Raw genomic sequence first — 26,601 nt, 5'->3', positions numbered from 1 at the left:
ATACACATGCCAGGCTTTGTGCTAGACTCACAAGGTATAGAATTGCATAAGACCTGAGTTAGGAACCATTTTGAGCAATTGAAGAGTTGTAAACACTACCATAGATGTGTACATAGAATACGTATTAACCTGACCACTCAAATTCCTTCAGTGTTAGAAAATAGTTTGCAAGTAACTTTTGCTTAGAAGGTATCAGCACAGTGTGACAATGGCAATGTGACTGATTTTATTACTCACATATCTAAACCAGTGGTTCCACACACTATAATTTTTTTTATCCTCTGAAGAACATCCACAGGAAGGCTACGTGTGTGTCCCGGTGATACTACTTGATTCCAGTATATTCTCTTTAATACTTTTGATGGTCATAAACCTTAAAACTTTGAAATATTTAATTTCTGAAAACTACCCTAGTGAATCATAAGCTGTCACTTCTCTTTTGGAGATAGGCATAGTATGAATTTTGAATAAATAATAAATAGATGACCAAGCTGATTATTACTTTGTGAGATCTTTTAAAAAATTAAGGCACAACAGTTAAGGTAGAGAGACAGCTTTCCTTGTTTGGCATCGTAACTGGCCCTTATGAAACTAATGATGGTTGTGGGGAGAGAAACTGGGTGACTGGAGGACAGAAGTTTGAAAATGAACCTTTCATCTTATTTGAATTTTGAACCATGTAAATGTATTACCTAATTTAAAAACTTAAATACTAAAAAAATAATAATTTAAAAGACCTTGAGGACCAAAGTAGTAGTGATAGTTATTTCTGAAAATTAAGGATTACTTTTTAATTTTTTCTGCTGATCTGTATTTTCTAATATTTCTACAATAAATGTTTTATAATTTAAAACATTATTATTAAAAAGGGAATCACTTTAATCTGGCTGTAAACACAGCATGCTTAAAATGTTTGTTGTTGTTCAGTCCTGTTTGACTCTTTGTGACCCCATAGACTGTAGCACGCCAGGCCTCCCTGACCCTCACCATCTTCCAAAGTTTGCCCAAGTTCATGTTCATTGCATTGGTGATGCTGTCTAGCCATCTCATCCTCTGACGCCCTCTACTCCTTCTGCCCTCAATCTTACCCAACATCGGGGACTTTTCCAGCGAGTTGTTTGGAATTCCAGCATCAGTCCTTCCAGTGAATATTCAGGGTTGATCTCCCTTAAGATTGAATGTCTTTACTACACCTTTATTATTTAGCAGTGAGTTGAAATACCAAGGCCCTCTTATCCTACTTCAGAGTTAATTCAGCATTTCACTAATACCTGTTTTATATTCACTGTTGACACTGTTTGAGAGCTACTTGCCAGGAGTTGGTCCAAGGGTTACAAAATGATGTTTTCACTGCCATGGGCCCAGGTTCAGTCCCCGGACAGGAAACTTAAGATCCGGCAAGTTGCATAATGCGACCAAAAAAAAAGAAGAGAGAGGTACTTGGAAAAAATCACTGAAATAAATATATAGAATTTTTTAAATTAATCTTTACGTGGTCTCCTGTGCCTTAGTCTTTACATAGTCTTCCCTCTGTGCATGTCTGTGTCTTACTCCTCCTCTTACGAGGACACCAGATCATACTGGATAACTAAAGCCCACCCTAATGACTTCATTTTAACTTAAATCGCTTTAAGACCCTCATTTCCAAATCCAGTCACACTCTGAGGTACTGGAGGTGAGGACTTCAACATCTGAATTTTGGGGAACACAGTTCAGCTCATTTCAGTGTCTAGCTCCATATTCTGTCCTCTCCTCTCCTCTCAGGATCGAGCAATGTATGAGGCTCTCCAGTGGTCCCTCAGCCGGTGACTTCTCCAGCAGCGAGCCTTCCGACAGTCCAGTGCCTCGAGATGCCAGAGATGCCCACGTGCTCTGAGCTGCCCACTTTCAACCTGACACATGTGGTCTCACATAAGTGTTTTATCCTCAAATTAATGAGGCCAAGTCAAAGCTGAAGATTCTTCCCATCTGGACAACCTCATATGGAAACACCCTACCTCCTATTTAAGGGGAAAAAAAAAATTGTCAAAGTAAAGTAACAGATAACCTTTTTAAAATAAAAATGTTTATTTTAAAAAAAATGTTTATTTTGAAACAACCTCGACTGTACTACAGAAAAGTTGTAATTACAGTAAAAAGAACTTCCCCCCCAAAACCATCTGGGGGTGCTTCCCAACCTGATGCCTGATTACCAGTAAATACTTTATATTTCCTGCACAGCAGGATAGTCCCCTACATAACCAGCCATCCACATCAGATCAGCCATGTCAGCTGTGGTACTTCCCTGCCAAATCCTCAGGCTGCATTCAGGTTTCTCCAGTTGTCCCAATAAAGTCCTTTATAACAAAGGAATCTAGTTTGGAATTAGCTGTTGCAACTCCTTGCTTTTCTTTTGGGGGCGGGGGGTGCACTGGGTCTTCGTTGCTGCACGCAGGCTTTCTCCAGCTGTGGCAAGTAGGGGCTACTCTTCCTGTTGTGTGGGCTTCTCGTGGCAGCCGCTTCTCTTGTTGCAGAGCACAGGCTCTAGTTGCCCTGCCGCATGTGGGATCTTCCCCGAACCATGTGGGATCTTCCCCAAACCAGGGATCAAACCTGTGTCTCCCACATTGGCAGGCAGATTCTTAACCACTGAACCACCAGAGAAATCCTGCTATTTTCCTTAAAGTCCAGAACAGCTTCTGTCTTAACTTTTGATACTTTTGAAGGTTATTGGCCAGTTACTTTGTAAAATGCCTTCAATGTGAGTTTGTCTGATGTTTCCCCATAATTAAATGCAGCTTGTACCTCTTTGGCAGGAATAAATATCATGAAGTGATGGTCTTCCCACTGCATCCTGTCAGGTAGGTGCAGTCTTGGTTTGTTCCATTACTAGTGATGTTCACTTTGATCACTTAAGAGGGTTCTGCCAAGCTTCTTACACTATAAAGTTACTCTCATCACACTGAGGTATTGCTACTGTTTTAGTGTCTTCTCTTTTATGTTGTTGGAATCGTCCCAGATTCAGTCAGTCGGGAGCCCCTTCACATTTGCCTCTGTGCACTCTTGGCAAGTCTCTAGCTGATAATTTCAGAAGGGTTTGTGTCCTCTTGTATCTCATTGCTGATTTACAGCGCTGCTCAGTGTCTTCTGAGACTGTGTAGATGGCTTTGGTTACCCACTTTCTCCCCTTCCAAATTTTCTATTCCACCTGACTCTACAAAAGTGTTTATGCTACTTTTAAAAATGTGATTGATAAAATGAAGAAAATAGTAATAGATCAAAGCAAGTCAGGTAAGTAAGGCACAGTCCTTTTTTTTCGAGTTCACGACCGAATATAGGCTTCTAACCAGAGTATCACAATACCCAAGGGAGGGGCATGAAAAGGAGGGTGCTGTAGGACCCCAGAGGAAGAACACCAAAAGAAAAAGCAAATCAGGGTCATGTCTTCAGCATAGATGATTAAGAATGAAAGCTAAAAAGTGTAGGCCACAAGGTCTTAAAGAGTTATGTAATTTGAGTAACAGATTTGATTGGGCTTGGTATCAGCCAAATCAAGAGAGAAACGCAGTCTGGTATGTCGTATATGTAATATAAGAGATAGTGAAGATTGTCTTGACAATTGAATTTTCTTGACAATTTCTAGACAAGTCTAAAGTACCAAACTTTCTGGTTGTTTAGCTTATCCTAAATGCCAAGTGTTGACTGCATCACAGGTTAGGCTGCGTTTGTCTGTCAGCTTTGCAAATCAGCTGTGATGTACGTTGGACAGCAGGGAGTTATTGGGCAGGAGGTTAACCAACTAATGTCACAGAGAATATTGCCAACACTCTCCATAAGGAAGGAAAGATAACATGTTCTAAGCACCATCTGTGTGCTGGACAGTGTTGTATTTTAATTCTCCCAACTCTTACTCCCCATACCATAGGGATCGAATAGCATCTTCATTTTACTAAAAAGAAGAGCTTCTTCACAGTCACCTGCTGTATATACATGCGTGTATATGGAACAGCTGAATTCTGGTCCACAGCTGTCCATCCGGCTTTTCTTTCTCTTGAGAAAAAGTTCCAGCCCTGTGTTAGGAAACATCTGGAGTTGTATCCTCTGTTCTAGCATTGTGAAAGATTCAGCAACCTCATTAAATGCTTTGTGCTGCGCACTGATAACATACTGGTAAACTCGGAACTTACTGCCTAATTTGATATGTATAGCGGAAATAGCCAATTGTCCCATAATATACATTCTTCCCTTCTTCCTTTTAGTAGGAAGAGTTCTTGCTGCCAGGAGAGTGACTGTGTTCTGTCTAGTGTAATATTAACACTGGTGATGACCTCAGTTCTGGTCACACCCTTAAAAAGAAGACACTTGAACTGCAAACCTATCATTAAATGGGGGCAATCTGCCTTGAACTCAATGCATCTTAGCCCATAAGCAGACTCTGGAAAATGTCCTCAGAAACCACACCTGGTTTAAAAAAGAAAACACTGTTTGCCCATTTAATTCTAGTTCTCCCTTCCCTAGGCTGGAATGATGAAGTGAAGACTGGCTTTGACCATATAAATAGTGACATTCTAGAAGGTGACAGAACCATAAGACATAAGAAACTTAAGGTCCCTAAGCACTTGTTGGGCAGTTTTCTCACCACTCAAGGCTCATTTAGCCTGAACTTTTATGTATGACCTTTATCTTGCTTAAGCCAGTTAAATTTTTGTCTCTTAGAGCAGCCAGTCTAATATCCTAGTTAATGGCGTGTTGAGACAAGGAGGAAGTTGCAAAACCGCGCGCAAATGGCTGTGAAGGGATGAGAGCAGATGCTGTTAGGAGGAGCCCAGAGGAAAGGCAGCTGGTTCATCACGGGGTCAGGGAGAGTTCTCCAAAGAAAATGATGCCTCACCTCAGCTGAGTCCTGAAGGCTGGAGAGGGAAATGCAGGAAGAGAATAAATGATCTGACAGATGGTAGAAACCTCAAGATGTGAGAGGGACTGATGTCTGGGAAACTAATTCTCCTGTTATCCATCAAAGTTGTGTTTACAAGAGGGTCTTACTTCCCAAAGCTGAAATAGTGAGAAAGCAAGTTAGTTATGTGTTAGGCACAATCTTCAGTCATTGTTTATCTCTCTCACTGTTGAACTCAGAACTGAATGGATTTGGATGTATTTTTGCACCACTCAGTTCCAAAGCCTAGGGGCCAGGTACATTTGGGATAAAACGGAATCCCACATCATTCAGATGCTATCCTTAACTCCATTGCTTTAGTTCCATGAGACCTATGCTTGTGCTGGCATCAGCATTTTTAATTTTCAACTTATTTTTTATAAAATAAGGACAACAAATTCAATTAAATATGCAGGTGTTATAGTTGACTGACTGACTTTGGGTCTCCTGCTAAGTTTCATGAGGGGAGGGATCCTGTCGGGCTTGTCTCCTTAGCATCCAGCCCAGTGCCTGGATCACAGGAAGCATTTAATAATAAATATTAAATGTTCTTAGGCAACAGGACTGCCAAAATTAGACACTGTGCCCAGCGTCTCCCTCTGTGGGAGAACTGTAAGTGTTGATTCATTGGGTAATAGAAACCTCACTGTGTCATATGAAAAAAGATAAAGGAACAAGTGAATAACCTATAACCAACAGTTTCACTCTTAACACATATATCCAAAATAGAAATGCATACACAAAGGCAGCAAAATTCATAATTGACCAGAAATGGAAACCAAAGTATCCATCAATAGTAGAGCGGATAAACGTGGTATCTTCATGCACTGGAATACTACACAGTGATGATGAACTATACGCAACACACAGATGATTCTCACAGATACTGAGTGGAAGAAGCCTGTCCTGAAATCATCTTGGGCAGTTCTACGTATTAATATATAAAATTCAAAAAGGCAGCTGGTCAATGCCATTAGAAGTCAGATCAGATCAGATCAGTTGCTCAGTCGTGTCCGACTCTTTGCGACCCCATGAATCGCAGCACACCAGGCCTCCCTGTCCATCACCAACTCCCAGAGTTCACTGAGACTCACGTCCATCGAGTCAGTGATGCCATCCAGCCATCTCATCCTCTGTCGTCCCCTTCTCCTCCTGCCCCCAATCCCTCCCAGCATCAGTATTTTCCAGTGAGTCAACTCTTCACATGAGGTGGCCAAAGTACTGGAGTTTCAGCTTTAGCATCATTCCTTCCAAAGAAATCCCAGGGCTGATCTGCTTCAGAATGGACTGGTTGGATCTCCTTGCAGTGCAAGGGACTCTCAAGAGTCTTCTGCAACACCACAGTTCAAAAGCATCAATTCTTCGGCGCTCAGCCTTCTTCACAATCCACCTCTCGCATCCATACATGACCACAGGAAAAACCATAGCCTTGACTAGACGAATCTTTGTTGGCAAAGTAATGTCTCTGCTTTTCAATATGCTATCTAGTTTGGTCATAACTTTCCTTCCAAGGAGTAAGTGTCTTTTAATTTCATGGCTGCAGTCACCATCTGCAGTGATTTTGGAGCCCAGAAAAATAAAGCCTGACACTGTTTGCACTGTTTCCCCATCTATTTGCCATGAAGTGATGGGACCAGATGCCATGATCTTCGTTTTCTGAATGTTGAGCTTTAAGCCAACTTTTTCACTCTCCACTTTCACTTTCATCAAGAGGCTTTTGAGTTCCTCTTCACTTTCTGCCATAAGGGTGGTGTCATCTGCATATCTGAGGTTATTGATATTTCTCCCGGCAATCTTGATTCCAGTTTGTGTTTCTTCCAGTCCAGTGTTTCTCATGATGTACTCTGAATATAAGTTAGAAGTCAGGCTTATGGTTAATATTAGAGGGCAGTGCCTGGAAGAAGCACCAAGTGGCGTGGCCTCTAGGTTGCTGGCCATACCCTCCTGGATCTGATAACAGTTTCCTGCGTGTGTTAGTGATGACTCATTGCTCCATATGCTTATCATAGCTCTTTTCTGTAAGTATGTTCACATCAGTTAAAAAGGTTTTTTTTTTTAAACTTATGAAGATTTATCTATAATTTATGATTTCATATGATTTTATTTATAATACACATTTCAAAAATTTAAAAGGATAGGAGTAGCAGTATTAAAAATGTAGGTCATTTAAAGGTAAAGAACCACACAGAGCCCAGTATACTTGAAGAAAAGCCAGCCACATGTTTCTTTTCCCCCTAAAACACCAGGCATGTTGCTCATACTGTCCTTTCAGCTGGTTAGAGTTAAGAAAGGTTAAAGAGGTGAGTGGGGTGGAATTTGGTTGTTTAAATTACCCCAGTTCTAATGTCTCTCTCTCCACTTGGGAGAATGTGAGCTTCAAGGATGTCTGTAGCCATCAAGGTTGTCTGGAATGTTTCTTTAGAGGGCATGTTGGCCATGCAGTCTGGTCCCACTTCCAGGCAAGCTTTGCCCCTAAGAGGAGAGCAGGAGGAACTTGGCAAAGTTTGTTCCAAAGACCTCTTTCCTAGGTGTGCAGGTGAACAGTCCACATTACATCATAGACAAGGATGTTCTATTTTCCAAGACTGCAGTAAGCCTCAAGATGGAGAAACTCAACAGTTGCTTCCTTTGCTTTTATGCCCTACCTCTGCACTGAAACACTTTCTCTGCCTCCCACAGTCCTCATCACCCAAGCCAGAAGGATGAAAGTCATCTTGAGTACTACTTATCAGTGATCAGTCATTCATTATTTATTCTCACGGACACTGACCTAGTTCAAGCTGTAATCAGCCTTCATATGTTTACTTTGACCTAATTAATGTCCTATTCCAAACTCTTACTAAAACCAGGATTGCCGTCAGAAGATACTTATTCATTATGTCACTTTTCAGGCCTCCTGTGGCCTAAACTCATTGGTCTCGTTATGCATGGACCTTTGCAGGCAGTACACCTCTGACACCCATCCAACCTCCTCTCCCCTGACTGGATTCATTGCCATTCCAGTAGAACACCGTATTGTTTCACATCTCGGCCTTGGCTCACGAGGTTCCCATGACCTGGCAAATCCACCTAAACACAGGACCCTCTTCCAGGCTTGAAACACTCCTATTGAGAAGTCTTGCCCAATCCCTCACTCTGCTTTTTGCTCACTGTTCTGACCTAGACTATATGCTTTAAGTACTAGATTCTCAGTGGCAGAGTCCTTAGTTTATTTTTGCATTACAGCACTTGACACATAATAAGAACAAAGTAGCTTTTTAACAACACAATTCAATCACTTGCTCAATGGCACAAAGCACTGTCAACAGTGGGGGGATTTGGTGCAGATTTTATGTTGTTTTCACCTGAGGAATCTACCAGACTGGAACTTCATGGCTCATGGCTCTCTGAAGAGAAATCAGCAAAGTTCTGGAGGTGTGGCCTCTGCTGCTGCTGCTGCTGCTAAGTCGCTTCAGTCGTGTCCGACTCTGTGCGACCCCATAGACGGCAGCCCATCAGGCTCCCCTGTCCCTGGGATTCTCCAGGCAAGAACACTGGAGTGGGTTGCCATTTCCTTCTCCAACGCATGAAAGTGAAAAGTGAAAGTGAAGTTGCTCAGTTCTGTCCGACTCTTTGCGACCCCATGGACTGCAGCCTACCAGGCTCCTCCGTCCATGGGAGTTTCCAGGCAAGAACACTGGAGTGGGTTGCATTTCCTTCTCCAGTGGCCTCCTCTAGCACTTACTTATTGCTTGTCAGAAGTCCTTTTAGCAATACTCCTCCATGGCTAAGGAACCCCTCTAGGTGTGCTCAAGGCATTCAAAAGAAACTATTTCTAAGAGCTTGCTCTACATAAGTATTCTCTCTCTAAAGCAGAAAGCTTTAAAAAGAGATTATATATATTTATTACAACTGCTGTTTATTACAAATGCTAATTACCTTTACACAGACAGGAAAATCTGCTCTCCTACTCTGTGACTGAGTGAGCCTGATAAATGAACAATGGGTCTTCTTTACAGACTCCAGGAAGTTTTTCTAGCTTGAACTTTCTCAAAACTAATATTACAGAAAGCTAAATGAGTTTCACAGAAACTGAGGCTGTTAAAAGTGGAAATACCAGGTGGCAGAAGTAGCTTAATTCAGGGACCTGAGAATCGCTGTTTTGCAGTATATGTATAAGAAAGTCTGGGTTCTCTGGGTGGGTCAGTGGTAAAAAATCCACCTGCCAAGCAGGAGATGTGAGTTTGATCCCTAGCTTGGGAAGATCCCCGGGAGAAGGAGATGCAACCCACTCCGGTCATTTTGCCTGGGAAATGCTATGGATGGGTGAGCCTGGTGGGTTACAGTCCATGGGGTCACAAAAGAGTCAGACTTGGCAACTAAACAACAAGCAAATTAATTAATTCAGCACTTTTGGAACATCTATTTCATATCTGCTTTTGCTTTTTTATTCATTTGCCTCCATTATTCTCAGCTCACTTAGAACTTGGATGTTGGAGCAACAGATTCTCTTGACACTTTATTGTCAAACTCAGTTTGTAGTCCAACGTAGAGTCACTTATTAAAAATGAAATTATTTGTGCCACTTTAATTTTGTACCTTGCATGGCAGAGGTTTGGAGCATTTGTGCTTTGATAAACAAAATATCACGGGCTTTGTTGTTATTGCCAGCGGCATGGGATGAGGAAAGAAGAGGAAGATGGACTTACAGACTGTTTCTTTACTGACATATTAAAACTGAGACAAATAGTATCTTCATTTTATATTTGAGAAAACTGAGGCTCAGAGAGGCTTCCCAGGCGACACTAGTGATAACCCTCCTGCCAGTGCAGGAGACATAAGAGACATGGATTTGATCCCTGGGTTGGGAAGATCCCTGGAGAAGGGCACAGCAACTCACTCCAGTATTCTTGCCTGGAGAATCCCATGGACAGAGGAGCCTGGCGGGCTACGGTCCATAGGGTCACAAAAAATCAAACACAACTGCAGCAAATTAGCACGAGGCTCAGAGAGGTTGAACAACTTATCTTGGTTCTCAGCTAATAAATTATTATCTGGAAAAATCAAACTCGAGAGTGTCTTACCTTTAAAGTCTTTGCCCTTCTCCTACATCTTACTGGCTTTGGGGGGCAGAAAATGGACTTCTGTGTCATTAACTAGTGTGAGTTGTAGTAATAATATTCTTTATTAAATAGTGAATAACTTTTTTTTTCCTTTGAACTCAAGCAACTAATATCAGAAACTGTACACTCTTGCCACCCAGAAAACTCATAAGATTGTAGCAGACAAGCTTTGAAGTGACCATTTGTTGTTCAGTTGCTATGTCATGTCTGACTCTTTGTGACTCCATGAACTGCAGCATGCCATTCTTCCTTGTCCTCTGCAATCTCCCTGAGTGTGCTCATATTCATGTCCACTGCATCAGTGATGCCATCCAACCATCTCATCCTCTGTCACCCCCTTCTCCTCCTCTTGCCCTCAGTCTTTCCCAGCATCAGGGTCTTTTCTAGTGAGTCGGCTCTTCACATAAAGTGGCCAAAGCATTGGAGCTGCAGCTTCAGCCTCAGTCCTTCCAATGAATACTCAGGGTAGAATTCCTTTAGGATTGACTGGGTTGATCTCTGCAGTCCAAGTGACTTTCAAGCGTCTTCTCCACCATCACAGTTCAAAGGCATCAGTTCTTTGGTGCTCAACCATCCTTATGATCCAATTCTCACATCCATACATGACTACTGGAAAAACCATAGCTGTGACTATATGGACCTTTGTTGGCAAAGTAATGGCTCTGCTTTTTAATACGCTGTCTAGGTTGGTCATAGCTTTTCTTCCAAGGAGCAAACGTCTTTCAATTTCATGGCTCTAGTCACAATCTGCAGTGACTTTGAAACCCCAAAAAATGAAACCTGTCACTGTTCCACTTTTTCCCCATCTATTTGCCATGAAGTGATGGGACTGGATGCCATGATCTTAGTTTTCTGAATGTTGAGTTTTATGCCAGCTTTTTCACTTTTCTCTTTCTCCTTCATCAAGAGGCTCTTTAGTTCCTTTTCACCTTCTGCCATTAAAGTGGCATCATCTGCATATTTGAGGTTGTTGATATTTCTCGCAGTAATCTTGATTCTAGCTTGTGATTCATGCAGCCCAGCATTGGCATTTTGCATGATGGACTCTGCATAGAAGTTAAATAAGCAGAGTGACAATATACAGCCTTGATGTACTGCTTTCCCAATTTGGAACCAGTCGGTTGTTCTATGTCTTGTTTTAACTGTTGCTTTTTGTCCTGCATACAGGTTTCTCAGGAGACAGGTAAGGTGATCTGGTATTCCCATCTTTTAAAGAATTTTCCATAGTTTGTTGTGATCCACAGAGTTAAAGGCTTTAGCATAGTCAGTGAAACAGAAGTAGATGTTTTTTGGAATTCCTTTGCTTTTTCTATGATCCAACAGATGTTGGCAATTTGATCTCTGGTTCCTCTGCCTTTTCTAAAACCAGCTTGGACATCTGGAACTTCTCAGTTCACATACTGCTGAAACCTAGCTTGAAGGATTTTGAGCATAATCTCGCTAGCATGTGAAATGAGGGCAGTCATACGGTAATTTGGACATTCTTTGGCATTGCCTTTCTTTGGGACTGGAATGAAAACACCTTTTCCAGTCCTGTGGCCACTGTTGAGTTTTCCAAATTTGCTGGCATATTGAGTGCAGCACTTTCACAGCATCATCTTGTAGATTTGAATTAGCTCAGCTGGAATTCCATCACCTCCACTAGCTTTGTTCGTAGTGATGCTTCCTAAGGCTCACTTGACTTCTCACTCAAGAATATTTGGTTCTAGGTGAGTGACCACACCATCATGGTTATCTGGGTCATTAAAGGACTTTTTTGTACAGTTCTTCTGTGTATTCTTGCCACCTTTCTTAATCTCTTCTGCTTCTGTTAGGTCCTTGCTGTTTCTGTCCTTTATTGTGCTGATCTTTGCGTGAAATATACCCTTGGGTATCTCTGATTTTCTTGAAGAGATCTCTAGTCTTTCCCAGTTTGTTGTTTTCCTCTGTTTCTTTGCATTGTTCAGTTCAGAGGATCTCTTCTTGCTATTCTCTGGAACTCTGCATTCAGATGGGTATATCTTTCCCTTCCTCCTTTGCCTCTCTTCTCTTCTTTTCTCAGCTATTTTTAGGGCCTCCTCAGGCAACCACTTTGCCTTCTTGCATTTCTTTTTCTTGGGGATGGTTTTAGTCACCACCTCCTGTACAATGGTACGAACCTCCATCCATAGTTCTTCAGATACTCTGTCTGTATAGTGACTGTATAGGGTCCTTTTTGGAGAAGGCAATGGCACCCCACTCCAGTACTCTGGCCTGGAAAACCCCATGGATGGAGGAGCCTGGTAGGCTGCAGTCCACGGGGTCGCTAGGAGTCAGACACGACTGAGTGACTTCACTTTCACTTTTCACTTTCATGCATTGGAGAGGGAAATGGCAACCCACTCCAGTGTTCTTGCCTGGAGAATCCTAGAGACAGGGGAGCCTGGTGGGCTGCTGTGTATGGGGTCGCACAGAGTCAAACACAACTGAAGTGACTTAGCAGCAGCAGCAGGGTCCTTTTCAGGAGTTAACTATTGGTCAAGCTCTACACTGCAAAATGTAAGCACAAAGGTAAAAACAAGAGGAATGAGGATATAGCTGAGTGTGTGATTTCACTGTTCACCATGGAAATATTCAAATACATGTATAAAAAAATCATTAAGTTATACCAAATGAAATGGTCATGTTTGTAAGTTAAAAGGATCAAATTTACCAATGCCACATGGTTCAACTAAACAGAATGATTCCCATGTGCCTCATCACCCGGCTTCACCAGTGACCACGTCATGCTTAATCTTTTCATCTGTTCTTTCCCTTGCTACTCCCCACCCTGAATAATTGTGAAGGAAGTCTGAGACAGCCTGTCATTTAATTCATATACATACATAAATACCACGTGTTAGTTTTATATAACGCATACATACATTTATTTTTGGCTGTGCCACGTGCCATGCAGGATCTTAATTCCCCAATCAGAGCTGGAACCTGTGGACCAGGAGTTGATCCCACACTGCCTGCAGTGGAAGCTTTGTAGACTTAACCACTGGACCACCAGGGAGATACTGCCTGTGTGTATTTTAAATAGTGATTTTTAAATGGGTAGGCTGGAGGCAGAAAAGTCATTGGAAAAGTCCCTGATGCTGGGAAAGATTGAGGGCAGAAGGAGAAGAGGGCATCAGAGGATGAGATGGCTGGGTGGCATCCTTGACGCAATGTACATGAACGTGGGCAAACTTTGGGAGATGGTGAGGGACAGGGAGGCCTGGCGTGCTGCAGTCCATGGGGTCGCAAAGAGTCGGACAGGACTGGGTGACAACAACAACAGGCTGTAGGCAGAGAAATAGCTATCTTACTCTCCAGCCTTGGGAGTAAAAGGTGTAAGAAAATGGACAAATGTTTAAGTCTGGGGACATTAGACAATGCTCAAGTCCCTCCTTAGGCATCATCGGAAACCATTGTTTGCATTGTGCTTTTCAAATCCCATTGAATTCTGGAGAACAATGGTCATTTCTCCACATCCAGGGATCTCAGGTCATCTAGCAGCATTACCATTTGAGTTTTATCTTGCAGATCAGTACCTCCAGTTTACTTACAGCCTCCTTCTCAAGACTATTGAATTGTCATGCTACAAGAGGCCTTTGAATCCTCTGTCGGTGTTTCTCAATTCTGGATGACAGAAAAATCAACTGAGGCTTTTAAAAAATACCTTATCTGCCTGTCTCCCAAGTCAATACAAATAAAAGCAAAAATAAACAAATGGGACCTATCAAACTTATAAGCTGTTGCACAGCAAAGGAAACCACTAAAATAAAAGCCTACAGATTGGGAGAAAATATTTGCAAATGATGCCACGGATAAGGAACTTAATTTCCAAAATATACAAGCAACTCATACAATTCAAAACAACAACAAAAAAACCCCCAAACGATCTAACCAAAAAATGGGTGGAAGACCTAAACAGACACTTCTCCAAAGAAGACATACAGCTGGCCAATAGGCACATGAAAAGATACTCATCGGTAATTATTAGGTGCAAATCAAACTACAATGATGTAACACCTCACACCAGACACGGTGGCCATCATTAAAAAATCTACAGGGCCTTGGCCGTCAGTGGTTAAGACTTCAGCTTCCATTGGAGGATTTGATCCCTGGTCAGGGAGTTAGGATCACAGGTGCATCTTGGCCAGAAAGAATACAAAGCGGGAACAATATGGTAACAAATAAAATACAATTCTCTTTAAAAATAGTCTACATCAGAAAAAAATCTACAAATAATAAATGCTGCAGAGAATGTGAAGAAAGGGGACCCCTCTTATGTTGCTGGAAATATAAAGGGTACAACCACTATGGCAAACAGAATGGAGGTTCCTCAAGAAACTAACAATGGAGTTGCCGTATGATCTTGCAGTCCCACTCCTAGGCGTATATCCAGACAAAACTGTGATTTGAAAAGATACATGCACCCTAATGTTCATAGCAACCCTATTTACAATGGCCCAGCCGTGGAAGCAACCTAAATGTGCATTGACAGATGAATGGACAAAGAAGATGTGGTACATGTACACAGTGGAATAGTACTCAGCGATCAGAAAGGATGAAATGCCACTCGCAGCCACACAGATGGGCCTAGAAATTATCATACTAAGTGAAGTAAGTCAGAAAGAAAGAGACAAACATGCTGTCACTTACATGTGGTATCCAACATACAACATAGATGGACATATCTACGAAACAGAAATCAGCTCACACACGTAGAGCACAGAGTTGTGGTTGCCAAGGTGGAGGGGAGGGAAGGACTGAAAGTTTGGGACCAGCAGATACAAACTATTATATGTAGGATGGATACCCAACAAGGTCCAACTATATTGCACAGGCAACCACATTCAGTATCCTGTGACAGACCACAATGGAGAAGAATACAAAAAAGAATATATATAACTGAATCACTTTGTAATACAACAGACATTAACACAACTTTGTGAGTCAACTTTACTTCAATAAATGTTTTTTAAAAAATGCAACCTGGGCCTCACTGCAGTCCTACTGAGTCAGAGTCCCTGGGTGGGGCTTGGGGAGCTGCAACTTGGATCTCCCTAGGTGATTTTTTTTTTCACTTGGAATATAGTTGACATACAATAATACATTAGTTTCAGGTATAGAATATAGTACATTAACATTTATATTCATTATGAATTAGTCACCACAATGTCTAGCCAGCATCTATCACCATACAAAATTTTTGTAATATTATTGACTGCTTCTATATTGTATGCTTCCCTGGTGGCTCAGAGGTAAAGAACTCGCCTACCAATGCAGGAGACACAGGTTCAATCCCTGGGTCAGGAAGATCCCCTCGAGAAGGAGATGGCAACCCACTCCAGTATTATTGCTTGGAAAGTCCTATGGACAGAGGAGCCTGGCGGGCCACAGTCCATAAGGTTACAAAAGTTAGACATGACTGAGCAACTAAACAACATCAACACATGACCAGGTAAAGCCTCAGTCATGTTGAAAACAAAAGAGAAAGCGAAAGTGGGTTCTGCCAACCTTGGCTTTCTGCTGACCTTGACCAAGCAAACAAGCCGGCCTTGGTGAGCAAATATGTGCCATCCAGACGTGCTCGCCACCCTCCTTCTCAAGGTGAAGTCTGGAGAGTTACCAACCCAGGGATGGCTTTGGTGCCACAGTTTCCACCTCCTGTTTCTTTCTTTCACCTTTAGCCTAATCCTTGCAGCTAGCTGTGGGGTGAGCTGACACATGACAAAATTTGCCCCAGTGGAAGTTCACGTGTTCCTCTCTTACAGTGCAAGAGAGCAGGAGAGGCGTTTCAGATCAAGAGGGTGTGCTGGGCAGGGAGCAGCGTGATTGGCAGCAAAGGGGCTGAGGGACAGATTAGGAGCCCTCTTTCCTGCTGCTCAGCATGTGGCAAAGCTGGAAAAGGGGGAAGACTTTCAGATTTACATGAGGTCTCAAATCTTGAAGAATCCTAAATTTGTTTGCATTCGGGAACCCGTAACAGTTTCTGTTGCTAGATGAAACTCAAGTTCATTTAAGGTGAATCTAATGATTGAATTTTCATTGGCATCAGGGCACAGTAGCTATAGTAGTTTGCAGTCCATAGTCCACTCGTAACTTGAAATCAGAAACTGAAAGGCAGTCACGTAAGTGGGAGGAGAGATTTCATTAATTTGTTCAACAAATATTTCTTGACTGACGACCGAGAGCAGGTTTGCTGCTAGTTGTGGACAGTACAGCTCAACCTGGAGCAAAACCCAAGTCATTCCTCTGAGAGGTGTGGGAAGGTAAAAAGGCAGTTGATAAGTCCAGGTGTTGTTTAGTCACTCAGTCGTGTCTGACTCTGCGATCCCTTGGACTGCAGTACCCCAGGCTTCCCTGTCCTTCACCATCTCCCGGAGCTTGCTCAGACTCATGTCCGTTGAGTCAGTGATGTCATCCAACCATCCCATCCTCCGTCGACCCCTTCTCCTCCTGCCTTCAATCTTTCCCAGCAGCAGGGTCTTTTGCAATGAGTCAGCTCTTTACATCAGGTGGCCAAAGTATTGGAGTTTCAGCTTCAACATTAGTCCTTCCAATGAATATTCAGGACTGATTTCCTTTAGGATGGACTGGTTTGATCTCCTTGCAGTCCAAGGGACTCTCAAGAGTCTTCTCCAACACCACAGTTCAAAAGCATCAATTCTTCAGTGCTCAGCCTTCTGTATAGTCTCACATCCATAGATGACTACTGGAAAAAACTCTCACATCCCTAGATGACTACTGGAAAAACAGTAGCTTTGACTATATGGACCTTTGTTGGTAAAGTAATGTCTCTGCTTTTTAATATGCTATCTGTCATAGCTTATCTTCCAAGAAGCAAGCGTCTTTTCATTTCATAGCTGCAGTCACTGTCCACAGTGATTTTGGACCCCAAGAAAATGAAATCTGTCACTGTTGTTTCCCATCTGTTCACCATGAAGTGACGGGACGGGATGCCATGCTCTTAGTTTTTTGAATGTTGAGTTTAAGCCAACTTTTTCACTCTTCTCTTTCACCTTCATCAAGAGGCTCTTTAACTCCTCTTCACTTAGTGCCATAAGGGTGGTGCCATCTGCATATCTGAGGTTATTGGTATTTCTCCCAGCAATCTTGATTCTGGCTTGTGGTTCATCCACCCTGGCATTTCGCATGATGTACTCTGCATAGAAGTTAAACAAGCAGGGTGACAATATACAGCCTTGACATACTCCTTTCCCAATTTGGAACCAGTCCTTTGTTCTATGTCCAATTCTAACTGTTGCTTCTTGACCTGGATAGATGTTTCTCAGGAGGCAGGTTAAGTGATCTGGTATTTCCATCTCTTTAAGAATTTTCCACAGTTTGTTGTGATCCACCCACACAGTCAAAGGCTTTATAGCATAGTCAGTGAAGAGAAGTAGATGTTTTATGGAATTCTCTTGCTTTTTCTATGATCCAACCAACAGATGTTGGCAATTTGATCTCTGGTTCCTCTGCCTTTTCTAAATCCAGCTTGAACATCTGGAAGTTCTTGGTCACATACTGTTGAAGACTAGCTTGAAGGATTTTGAGCATTACTTTGCTAGTGTGTGAAATGAGTGCAGTTGTGCAGTAGTTTGAGCATTCTTTGACATTGCCTTTCTTTGGGATTGGAATGAAAACTGACCTTTTCCAGTCCTGTGGCCACTGCTGCGTTTTCCAAATTTGCTGGCATGTTGAGTGCAGCACTTTCACAGCATCATCTTTTAGGATTTGAAATAGCTCAACTGGAATTCCATCACCTCCACTAGCTTTGCTCATAGTGATGCTTCCTAAGCGCACTTGACTTCGCACTCCAGGATGTCCAGCTCTAGGTGAGTGACCACACCATCGTGGTTATCTGGGTCATAAAGATCATTTTTGTATAGTTCTTTTGTGTATTCTTGCCACCTCTTCTTAATATCTTCTGCTTCTGTTAGGTCCATACTGTTTCTGTCCTTTATTATGCCCATCTTTGCATGAAATGTTCCCTTGGTATCTCTAATTTTCTTGAAGAGATCTCTAGTCTCTCCCATTCTATTGTTTTCATCTTTCTTTGCATTGATCACAGAGGAAGGCTTTCTTATCTCTCCTTGCTATTCTTTGGAACTCTGCATTGAAATGGTTTATCTTTCCTTTGCTCCTTTGCCTTACCCTTCTTTTCTTTTCTCAGCTATGGCCTCCTCAAGCAACCATTTTGCCTTTTTGCATTTCTTTTCCTTGGGGATGGTTTTGATCACCACCTCCTGTATAGTATTATGAACTTCTGTTCATAATTCTTCAGGTACGCTATCTATCAGATCTAATCCCTTGACTCTATTTGTTACTTTCACTATATAATCATAAGGGATTTTATTTAGGTCATACCTGAATGGCCTAGTGATTTTCTGTACTTTTTCAATTTAAGTCTGAATTTTACAGTAGGAGTTCATGATCTGAGCCACAGTCAGCTCCTGGTCTTGATTTTGCTGACTGTATAGAGCTTCTCCATCTTTGGCTGCAAAGAATATACTCAGTCTGATTTTGGTATTGATCATCTGGTGATGTCCATGTGTAGAGTACCAAGTACATGTATGCTTAGGCACAGGCACATCAAATAGAACGAGAGGTAAGTGCTGCTAAGAAAAAGGAGGGAAGGGGCAGAGCCAAGTTTGTGGGTCTGTGGGTCAATGGTTGTTTTACGTAGATGAGTGGGAACAGGAAGCAAGAGAGAGGCAGGCAGCCTTTGGGGTTAAGAGTGCTGGACCACACTGCCATTCGTCAGGAGCTCCTTATTCTTCCCCATGAGGCCTCGGAACCTAAACTTCCATCAGTCGAAGGCATTTACTCCCCACTGGGCCACTGTGCCTTCACTTTCTACCTACATCTTCATTAAACCTACACACAACATAGTACCCCTGGGCAGCCTCTTCCTGCTGGATGTGCGGCTCCTCAGATACTTTCTAGCCTCCTAACAGGCCAGGCTGGTGGTCTGGTCTTGTCTCTGTCCTCCTCACTCTCCAGGGTAGGGCACGACTGCATTGCGGCTGTCTCAAGCTCCATCTGTGGCATCAATGACCCCTAACCTCTGCAGGGAAGGAGAAGTGCAGAGCTGTCACACCTGGATTCCTGTGGCCTCAAGGGTCATTACCTTGAGGCTGAGGGGCAGTGAGCTGGCTGCCTTCCCAGATTTTAGCTCTTTCACTTCTCCCTGTAGCCCTGGGAGGATGGTGCGTCTATTATCCTCAGTTTGCAGATGAAGGAAATCACCCACGGCTAGAGGCAGAGTCGGCCAAGTCTTATCCATAAAGAAAATCCCTTTCTTTAGGGAAACAAAGCACAATTATAGAAAGTTCAAAGGTCTAGGGTTTAAATAACGCCGAGTGTAGTCACAAGGCAAAAAATGGTGACTTAGGAAAGGAGAGAGGACTTAAGTAGTCTTAAATACTGCCTGCGGGTTGGCACAAAAAAAGGTTGTTTGTGAGGAGCCTAGATAGAATGACCAACTTAGGTATGGGAGAGCCATTTAATACACCTGTGGATAGCTTTGTTCATATATCTCTTTGTTGCTAAAGGAATTTGTAAAAAAAATTACAGAGAGTTATAAAAAGTCATCCAGAATCAGAAGAATATCCACAAACTGACCACACACCCCACAACTCCCCTCCCTCACCCTCTTTATAAACCTTTCCCTTAAAAAAAAAAAAACCTTTCCCTGCAAGCCTTCGAGGAGTTCATTCCCTTTGAGCACTCGCCACCTGGACTTCTTGCTTGCCGCCTGCAATAAATGCTGCACTTTTCCTTCCCCACAGCCTGGTGTCCGTAAATCGGCTTTTTTGGGTGAGTGGTCCTGAATTTGGTTCGGTAACAGTACCATGCTCCATGTATCCCAAATGTCCTTGAAAGCCAGTTAAAAATAAGAGAGAATAGGTCCAACCAGTCAATTTACATACTTATTGTTCAAGGAAAGTTTAGTGAGCCCTGCCAGGCTCTGTTAGAGAGTTGGGGATGTGGTGGCAAATACGGCCCTTTCTCTCCCAGAGCCCACGTGATGGTTCATAACTGAAGCAAGCACATATCTGGATGGGACACCTGTGGTAGCAATGCGTACCTGGAAGGAAATAAGTTGGGAATGGGCGGGGGCAGATCCCAATTGTGGATTGTTTTGGATTTTTTTTTAAAGATATATTTATTTACGGGCTGTGGTGGGTCTCCATTGCTGAACGAGGGCTTTGTCTAGTTATGGTGAGGGGGCTACTCTTTGCTGTGGTCCACGGGCTTCTCAATGCAGCGGCTTCTCTTGTTGCAGAGCATGGCTTCTAGGATGTCTGGAGTTGAGGAGTTGAGGCACATGGGTTCAGTCGTTGTGGCTCCCGGCCTTGGTTGGTCCTCGGCATGTGGGATCTTCCGGGACCAGGGATCGACCCGGTGTCCCTTGTATTGCAAGGCAGATTCTTAACTACTGGGCCACCAGGGAAGCCCCAGATCCCAGTTTTGTGGAGGCGGAAGCTTATCTGAGGGCCATCTTTTAGAAAAAGAATACATGAGCTATTAATTTTCCAGGGCTGTCATGATGAAGTATCACAAACTGGAGGCTTCAACAATAATTATCTCAGTTCTGGAGGCTAGAAATCCAAAGTAGGGTTGGTTCCTTCTGAGGACTCTGAGGGCAGGTCTGTTCTAGCCCTCCGTGGCCCATCCTTGGCTTGTAGATGACACACCACTCCATCCTCCACCTTCCCATGGCGTTGTTCCTGCACTGACATCTTCCTCTAAGTCTTGTTGGATTAGGAGCATGACTTTGCCTTTTGTTTTTAATTTTATATTGGAGTATAGTTAATTAATGTTGTGTTAGTTTCAACTGTACAGCAAAGTGATTCTGTTATACATATGCATGTATCTATTCTTTTTCAAATTCTTTTCCCATTTAGGGTATTATAGAATATTGAGCACATTTCCCTGAACTATACAGTAGGTCCTTGTTGGCTATCTATTTTATACATAGTAGGGTGTACAGGAAAGCCCAAACTCCCTTTTTAATTGTGCATACCCACCCCACCTCCACCAGCATCAACTCATTTTAACTAATCACGTCCAGTGACCCTACATCCCATAAGATCCCGTTCTGAAATAGGCAGCCTTCAGCATGTCTTCTGTGGGGGACAAAATTCAACCCCAGCACAAGGCTAGGGCTCTTCCCAGGGCTTATAGGGCCTTGTGCCAGCGAGGGGCTCTGAGGCATAGCTTCTTCAGCGTGGCAGCAGCTGTCCCCGTGGGATGCAGGTGAGCAATGGTGTGACGGGAGGGGTCGCACCATCCCTGGGGTGGAGGGGACACGGCAGACCCATCACTGCCCCTCCTGTCTTCTCCACCCTCCTTGGAGGTCCCAGTCCCTCTTTTGCAGAAGCCCTCCCTGGGTTTCTCAAGGGCTTCCTCTGTCTCCACCCTCAGCAGCCTAGAAGTGGCCCCAGGAGAAACCATCAAGCAAAGAGGGTCAGGAGTTGGTGAACATACCCCTCAGCCTCCTCCTCCCTCAGAGGGACTTTTTAAAGAATCTTTTATTGTGAGTGCAGATGCAGAAGTCGAGGGCTTCATGGCTTACTCTAAGGCAGACACCCCATGACACTGGGGGACTGTTCTCAGGTGCAACCCGTCCAGTCTCAGGAGGCACCGCGGCGAGACTTTTCTGACTCACTTCTCCATTGCCTCATTGTGCTCCTGGCACCACGTTCCAAAGAAGTGGCTTGCACCAGATTCTTGTCTCTGGATCAGTTTTTGGTGAAACGCAAAGCAGGCTGTTGGTAAGGAAAGGCTTCTTTAGAGAAATGGCATCTGCGGTGGGACCTGGGTGTTGAAAGGACATTGGCCATGCAGAAATGTGGCCAGGTGTTTCAGATAGTAGGGGGGGGGTGCCCATGGAGGCCCCAGGAGAATGGGCCCAGGTGCCCAGGCAACAGAAAGAAGCCTGCTATGTGGCTGCGACACAGGCACAGGAGAGGCAGCAGAAGCCTGGAGATCCTGTGTGTGTGTCTGTGTGCGTATGTACGTATTTGAGTTGTGTGGGTGGTGGGGCAAGGGCCCTGTGGAGAGAGGCCCTGCCTCCTTCCCTACCCACCACCCCCCCAATCCAACCTGAACGTCCACAAGTGCACACACTCACCAGAAGCAGAGCTTTGAAAACCCAATTCCATGTGCCCATTTGCAAGTATTTATGCAAATCAGGTCATTTGAAACCAAATCATCTCCCCATGAGCCACACTAAGTGTGGAGATACCTGAATCACCAGGATGCCACCTCAACTGTGCTGTTCTGGCTAATGATGGAGATACGACTGTGCTTGCCCAACTGCAGCCCTGGAGCTGAGATGCCCCTTCCTGGGGGCAAGTCTCTCCAGCAAAGGGGAGTGAGTCAGTGTATGGAGAGCTGCCTCGACCTGAGGCTGGGGTGGGTGTGGCTCCCCCTCTAATGAATACCTGTCTTTGTTACTCTACTGTGAAACAGGCCTGCCACGGAGTGCTTGTCATGTGGATTGACATGCACAGTGAAAGGTTTTGCTGGAAAAAAAAACAAACCACTCAAGTCAAACTCAGAGACAGAAAGTAGAATGACAGATGCTAGTGGCTGAGGGAGGGAGACTTGTTCTGTGGGTACAGACTTTCAGTTTTGTAAGGTGAAACAGTTCTGGAGACTGGTTATACAGCGTTGTGAATGTTGTTGTTTTTCTTCAGTCTTCAAGTCACGTCTGACTCTTTCTGACCTCATAGACCGCACCTTGCCAGGTCTCCCTATTCCTTACCATCTCTCAGAGTTTGCCCAAGTTCATGTCCACTGAATCCGTGATGCCATCCAACCATCTAATCTGTCACCCTCTTCTCCTTGTGCCTTCAATCTTTCCCAGCATCAGAGTCTTTCCCAATGAGTGGGCTGTTCGCATCAGGTGGCCAAAATATTGGAGCTTCAGCTTCAGCATCAGTCCTTCCAATGAATATTCAGGGTTGATTTCCTTTAGGATTAGCTGATTTGATCGCCTTGCTGTCCAAGGGACTCTCAAGAGTCTCCAACACCACAGTTCAAAAGCATCAGTTTTTCAGCACTCTGCCTTCTTTATGGTCCAGCTTTCACATCGATACATGACTACTGAAAAGACTGTAGCCTTGACTACACGGGCCTTCGTCTGCAAAGTCCTGTTTAGGTTTGTCATACCTTTTGTTCCAAGAAGCGATCATCTTCTAATTTCATGGCTGCAGTCACCATCGTGGTGATTTTAGAGACCAAGAAGAGGAAGTCTGTACAGCTTCCACCTTTTCTCTTTCTATTTGCCATGAAGTAATGGGGCTGGATGTCATGATCTTAGGTTTTATAATACTGAATTTTAAGCCACTCTTTCCACTCTCTTCTTTCACCCTCATTAAGAGGCTCACAGTGATGTGAATGTACTTAATAATATTTAAGGATGGTTAATTTGGGGGCCTCTCGCCTTCTGAGATGGCTCACACTCTGTGGAGTGTATGTCTCTCTAAGTAAATCCACCTCTTACCTATCAAAAAAAAAAAAAAAGACTGATTAATATGGGTAAATTTTGTTATGTGTATTTTACCACAATTAAAAAAAAAAAATCCTAGGACTTCCCTGGTGGTACAGTGGATAGGAATCCACCTGCCAATGCAGGGCACAAGTTCAATCCCTGGTCCGGGAAGATCCCACGGAGATGCCACGGAGCAACTTAGCCTGTGTGCCACGACTACTGAGGCTGTGCTCTGGAGCTTGGAAGCCATGACTACTGAGCCCACGTGCCCCAAGTACTGAAGCCAGCACACCCTAGAGCCCGTGCTCCGCAACAAGAGAAGCCGCCGCAGTGAGAAACCCACACACTACAACTGTGAGTGGCCCCTGCTCGCCACAACTAGAGAAAGCCTGCCCATAGCAACAAGGACCCGGTGCAACCAAAAGATAAACAAATAAAAAATATTTTTCTAAAAATTCTCGGGACCTCCCTGGTGATTGAGTGGCTAAGACTCCACGCTCCCCATTCAGGGGGCCCAGGTTCCATCCCTGGTCAGAGAACTAGATCCTACGTACCCCAACTAAAAGATTCCATGTGCTGCAACTAAGACCCAGCACGGCCAAATAAATAAAAATAAATATATATTTTTTAATTCCTGAAAAAGCCCAGATATCAGACCATAGTTTAGGCAGCGGTTCTTAATTGCTCTGGGTTGGAACTTTTTTGGTTTCTGGCACTGTACCAGGTGGCCCATTCCAGCACCTTGATGTTCCAGTAGTCATCATTCCTAGTGACAGTGCCTTACATATTTAATCTCCACAATCCAGCCCAACAGCCCAAGAGGTAGATAGAAAGATAAAGAAACCAGCTCTGAGAGGTTAGTGAACTGACTCCAGGCACATGAAGGTCCTGTTTTCTTCCTCACTGCTGTGACTTTCCTCCAAAAGCCACAGAACATTGGTGACCCAGTCAAGATCCCTTTCCAGATTTCCCCCTCACAGGCCCGTGCTCTGTCCTGGGCCCTGGCAACTAGGGTTTACAGCTGAGGCTTATTAAGTAGCTGACAATTGTCCTCCTGTCAGGAAAAGGAGTCACCATTTTAAGGAGCTCACAGCGCCCAGCTGTCCACCTTCCTTTCTTGTTGGCAAATCAGGCCCAGGTTTTGCCTGCTTTTGCTGGAGCATCTAATCTGGGCTTTGTAGGACTGATTATTTAGAAAATCATAACTGCTGAGAAAGCTCTTAAAAATGTGTGGTTATGTGTGAGCTCCAGGCCACAGGCTCCTGTTCTGACTTTTGCTTAAGTACCCTGTGACCTAGGACATGTTGAAATAGCTTGAGCAGTTTACAGGCCAAGCCTTCCCCGCCTTCCTCATGGCACCCTGTCACTGAGCCTGCTGCCCAAATTCCTGGGAGGGTCGAAATTGATAATATCTTTAAAAAAAAAAAAAAAACTTCACATGTTACACTAATTAGGACAGGGCTCTGAATTCACCAGTAATGTTCACTGTAAAGTCCAAATGCAAAAGTCATGAACTTTGATTTTTAATTTTCATTTTTTGGCCATGCTGATTGGCATGTGGGAACTTCCTTGATCAGGGATCAAATTCCCACTTTCTGGGCCTTAACCACTGAACCATCAGGGAAGTCCCAGAAGTCATGGACTTTCAATTTAGACACTGGATTCAGGCTGACTGTGGCTTTAGACAAGTTACTTATTCTTTCCTATTCATTCATTTCTTGACTGAGAAATGAGACTGATGCCAGCGTAAAGCAGAAAATATTAAGAAGCGGTGGCAAGAATACACAGAAGAACTATACAAAAGAGATCTTAATGACCCAGATAACCACGATGGTGTGATCACTCACCTAGAGGCAGACATCCTGGACTGCGATGTCAAGTGGGCCTTAGGAAATATCACTAAAGCTAGTGGAGGTGATGTAATTCCAGCTGAGCTATTTCAAATCTTAAAAGATGATGCTGTTAAAGTACTGCACTCAATATGCCAGCAAATTTGGAAAATTCAGCAGTGGCCACAAGACTGGAAAAGGTCAATATTCATTCCAGTCCCAAAGAAAGGCAATGCCAAAGAATGCTCAAACTACCGCACAATTGCACTCATCTCACACACTAGCAAAGTAATGCTCAAAATCCTTCAAGCTAGTCTTCAACAGTATGTGAACCAAGAACTTCCGGATGTACAAACTGGATTTAGAAAAGGCAGAGGAACCAGAGATCAAATTGCCAACATCTGTTGGAGCATAGAAAAAGCAAGAGAATTCCAGAAAAACATCTACTTCTGCTTTATTGACCATGCCAAAGCCTTTGACTGTGTGGATCACAACAAACTGTGGAAAATTCTTCAAGAGATGGGAATACCAGACCACCTTACCTGCCTCCTGAGAAACCAGTATGCAAGTCAAGAAGCAACAGTTAGAACCAGACAAGGAAAAACAGACTGGTTCCAAATTGGTAAAGGAGTATGTCAAGGCTGTATATTGTCACCCTGCTTATTTAACTTCTATGCAGAGTACATCATGTAAAATGCTGGGCTGAATGAAACACAAGCTTGAATCAAGAATGCCAGGAGAAATATCAGTAACCTCAGATATGCAGATATGCAGCACCACCCTTATGGCACAAAATGAAGTAGAATTAAAGAGCCTCTTGATGAAGGTGAAAGGGGAAAGTGAAAAAGTTGGCTTAAAACTCAGCATTCAAAAACTAAGATGATGGCATCCAATCCCATAAGTTCATGGCAAATAAATGGGGAAACAATGTAAACAGTGAGAGACTTTATTTTCTTGGGCTCCAAAATCACTGCAGATAGTGACTGCAGCCATGAAATTAAAAGCCGCTTACTCCTTGGAAGAAAAGCTATGACCAATCTAGACAGGATATTAAAAAGCAGAGACATTACTTTGCCAACAAAGGTTCACCTAGTCAAAGCTATGGATTTTCTAGTAGTCATATGTGGATGTGAGAGCTGGACCATAAAGAAGGCTGAGCACCAAAGAACTGATGCTTTTGAACTGTGGTGTTGGACAAGACTCTTGAGAGTCCTTTGAACAGCAAATAAATCAAACCAGTCCATCCTAAAGGAAATCAGT

The 26,601-nt window shown here is 43.4% G+C and overlaps 1 protein-coding gene across 10 annotated transcripts in view; it reads left to right on the top strand.

Moving 5' to 3' along the window:
• NVL (nuclear VCP like) overlaps positions 1-26,601 on the top strand; it is a 179,798-nt gene that overhangs the window by 90,002 nt on the left and 63,195 nt on the right. The window contains exon 23 of one of the 10 annotated variants that reach the window (XM_061382318.1): positions 1,765-2,364. The exons of the other annotated variants lie outside the window; for them this stretch is intronic. Within the exon in view, the coding sequence (XP_061238302.1) occupies positions 1,765-1,809 (45 nt within the window). The 3' untranslated portion in view covers positions 1,810-2,364. Of the gene's footprint in view, positions 1-1,764; positions 2,365-26,601 lie in introns of those variants that run through there. 10 annotated transcript variants of the gene reach the window in all.

This window comes from Bos javanicus, chromosome 16, assembly GCF_032452875.1.
Source record: "Bos javanicus breed banteng chromosome 16, ARS-OSU_banteng_1.0, whole genome shotgun sequence".
Classification (NCBI taxonomy): domain Eukaryota; kingdom Metazoa; phylum Chordata; class Mammalia; order Artiodactyla; family Bovidae; genus Bos; species Bos javanicus.
The sequence above is the reverse complement of the archived record's forward strand: the minus strand, read 5'-3'. Positions and strand labels throughout refer to the sequence as shown.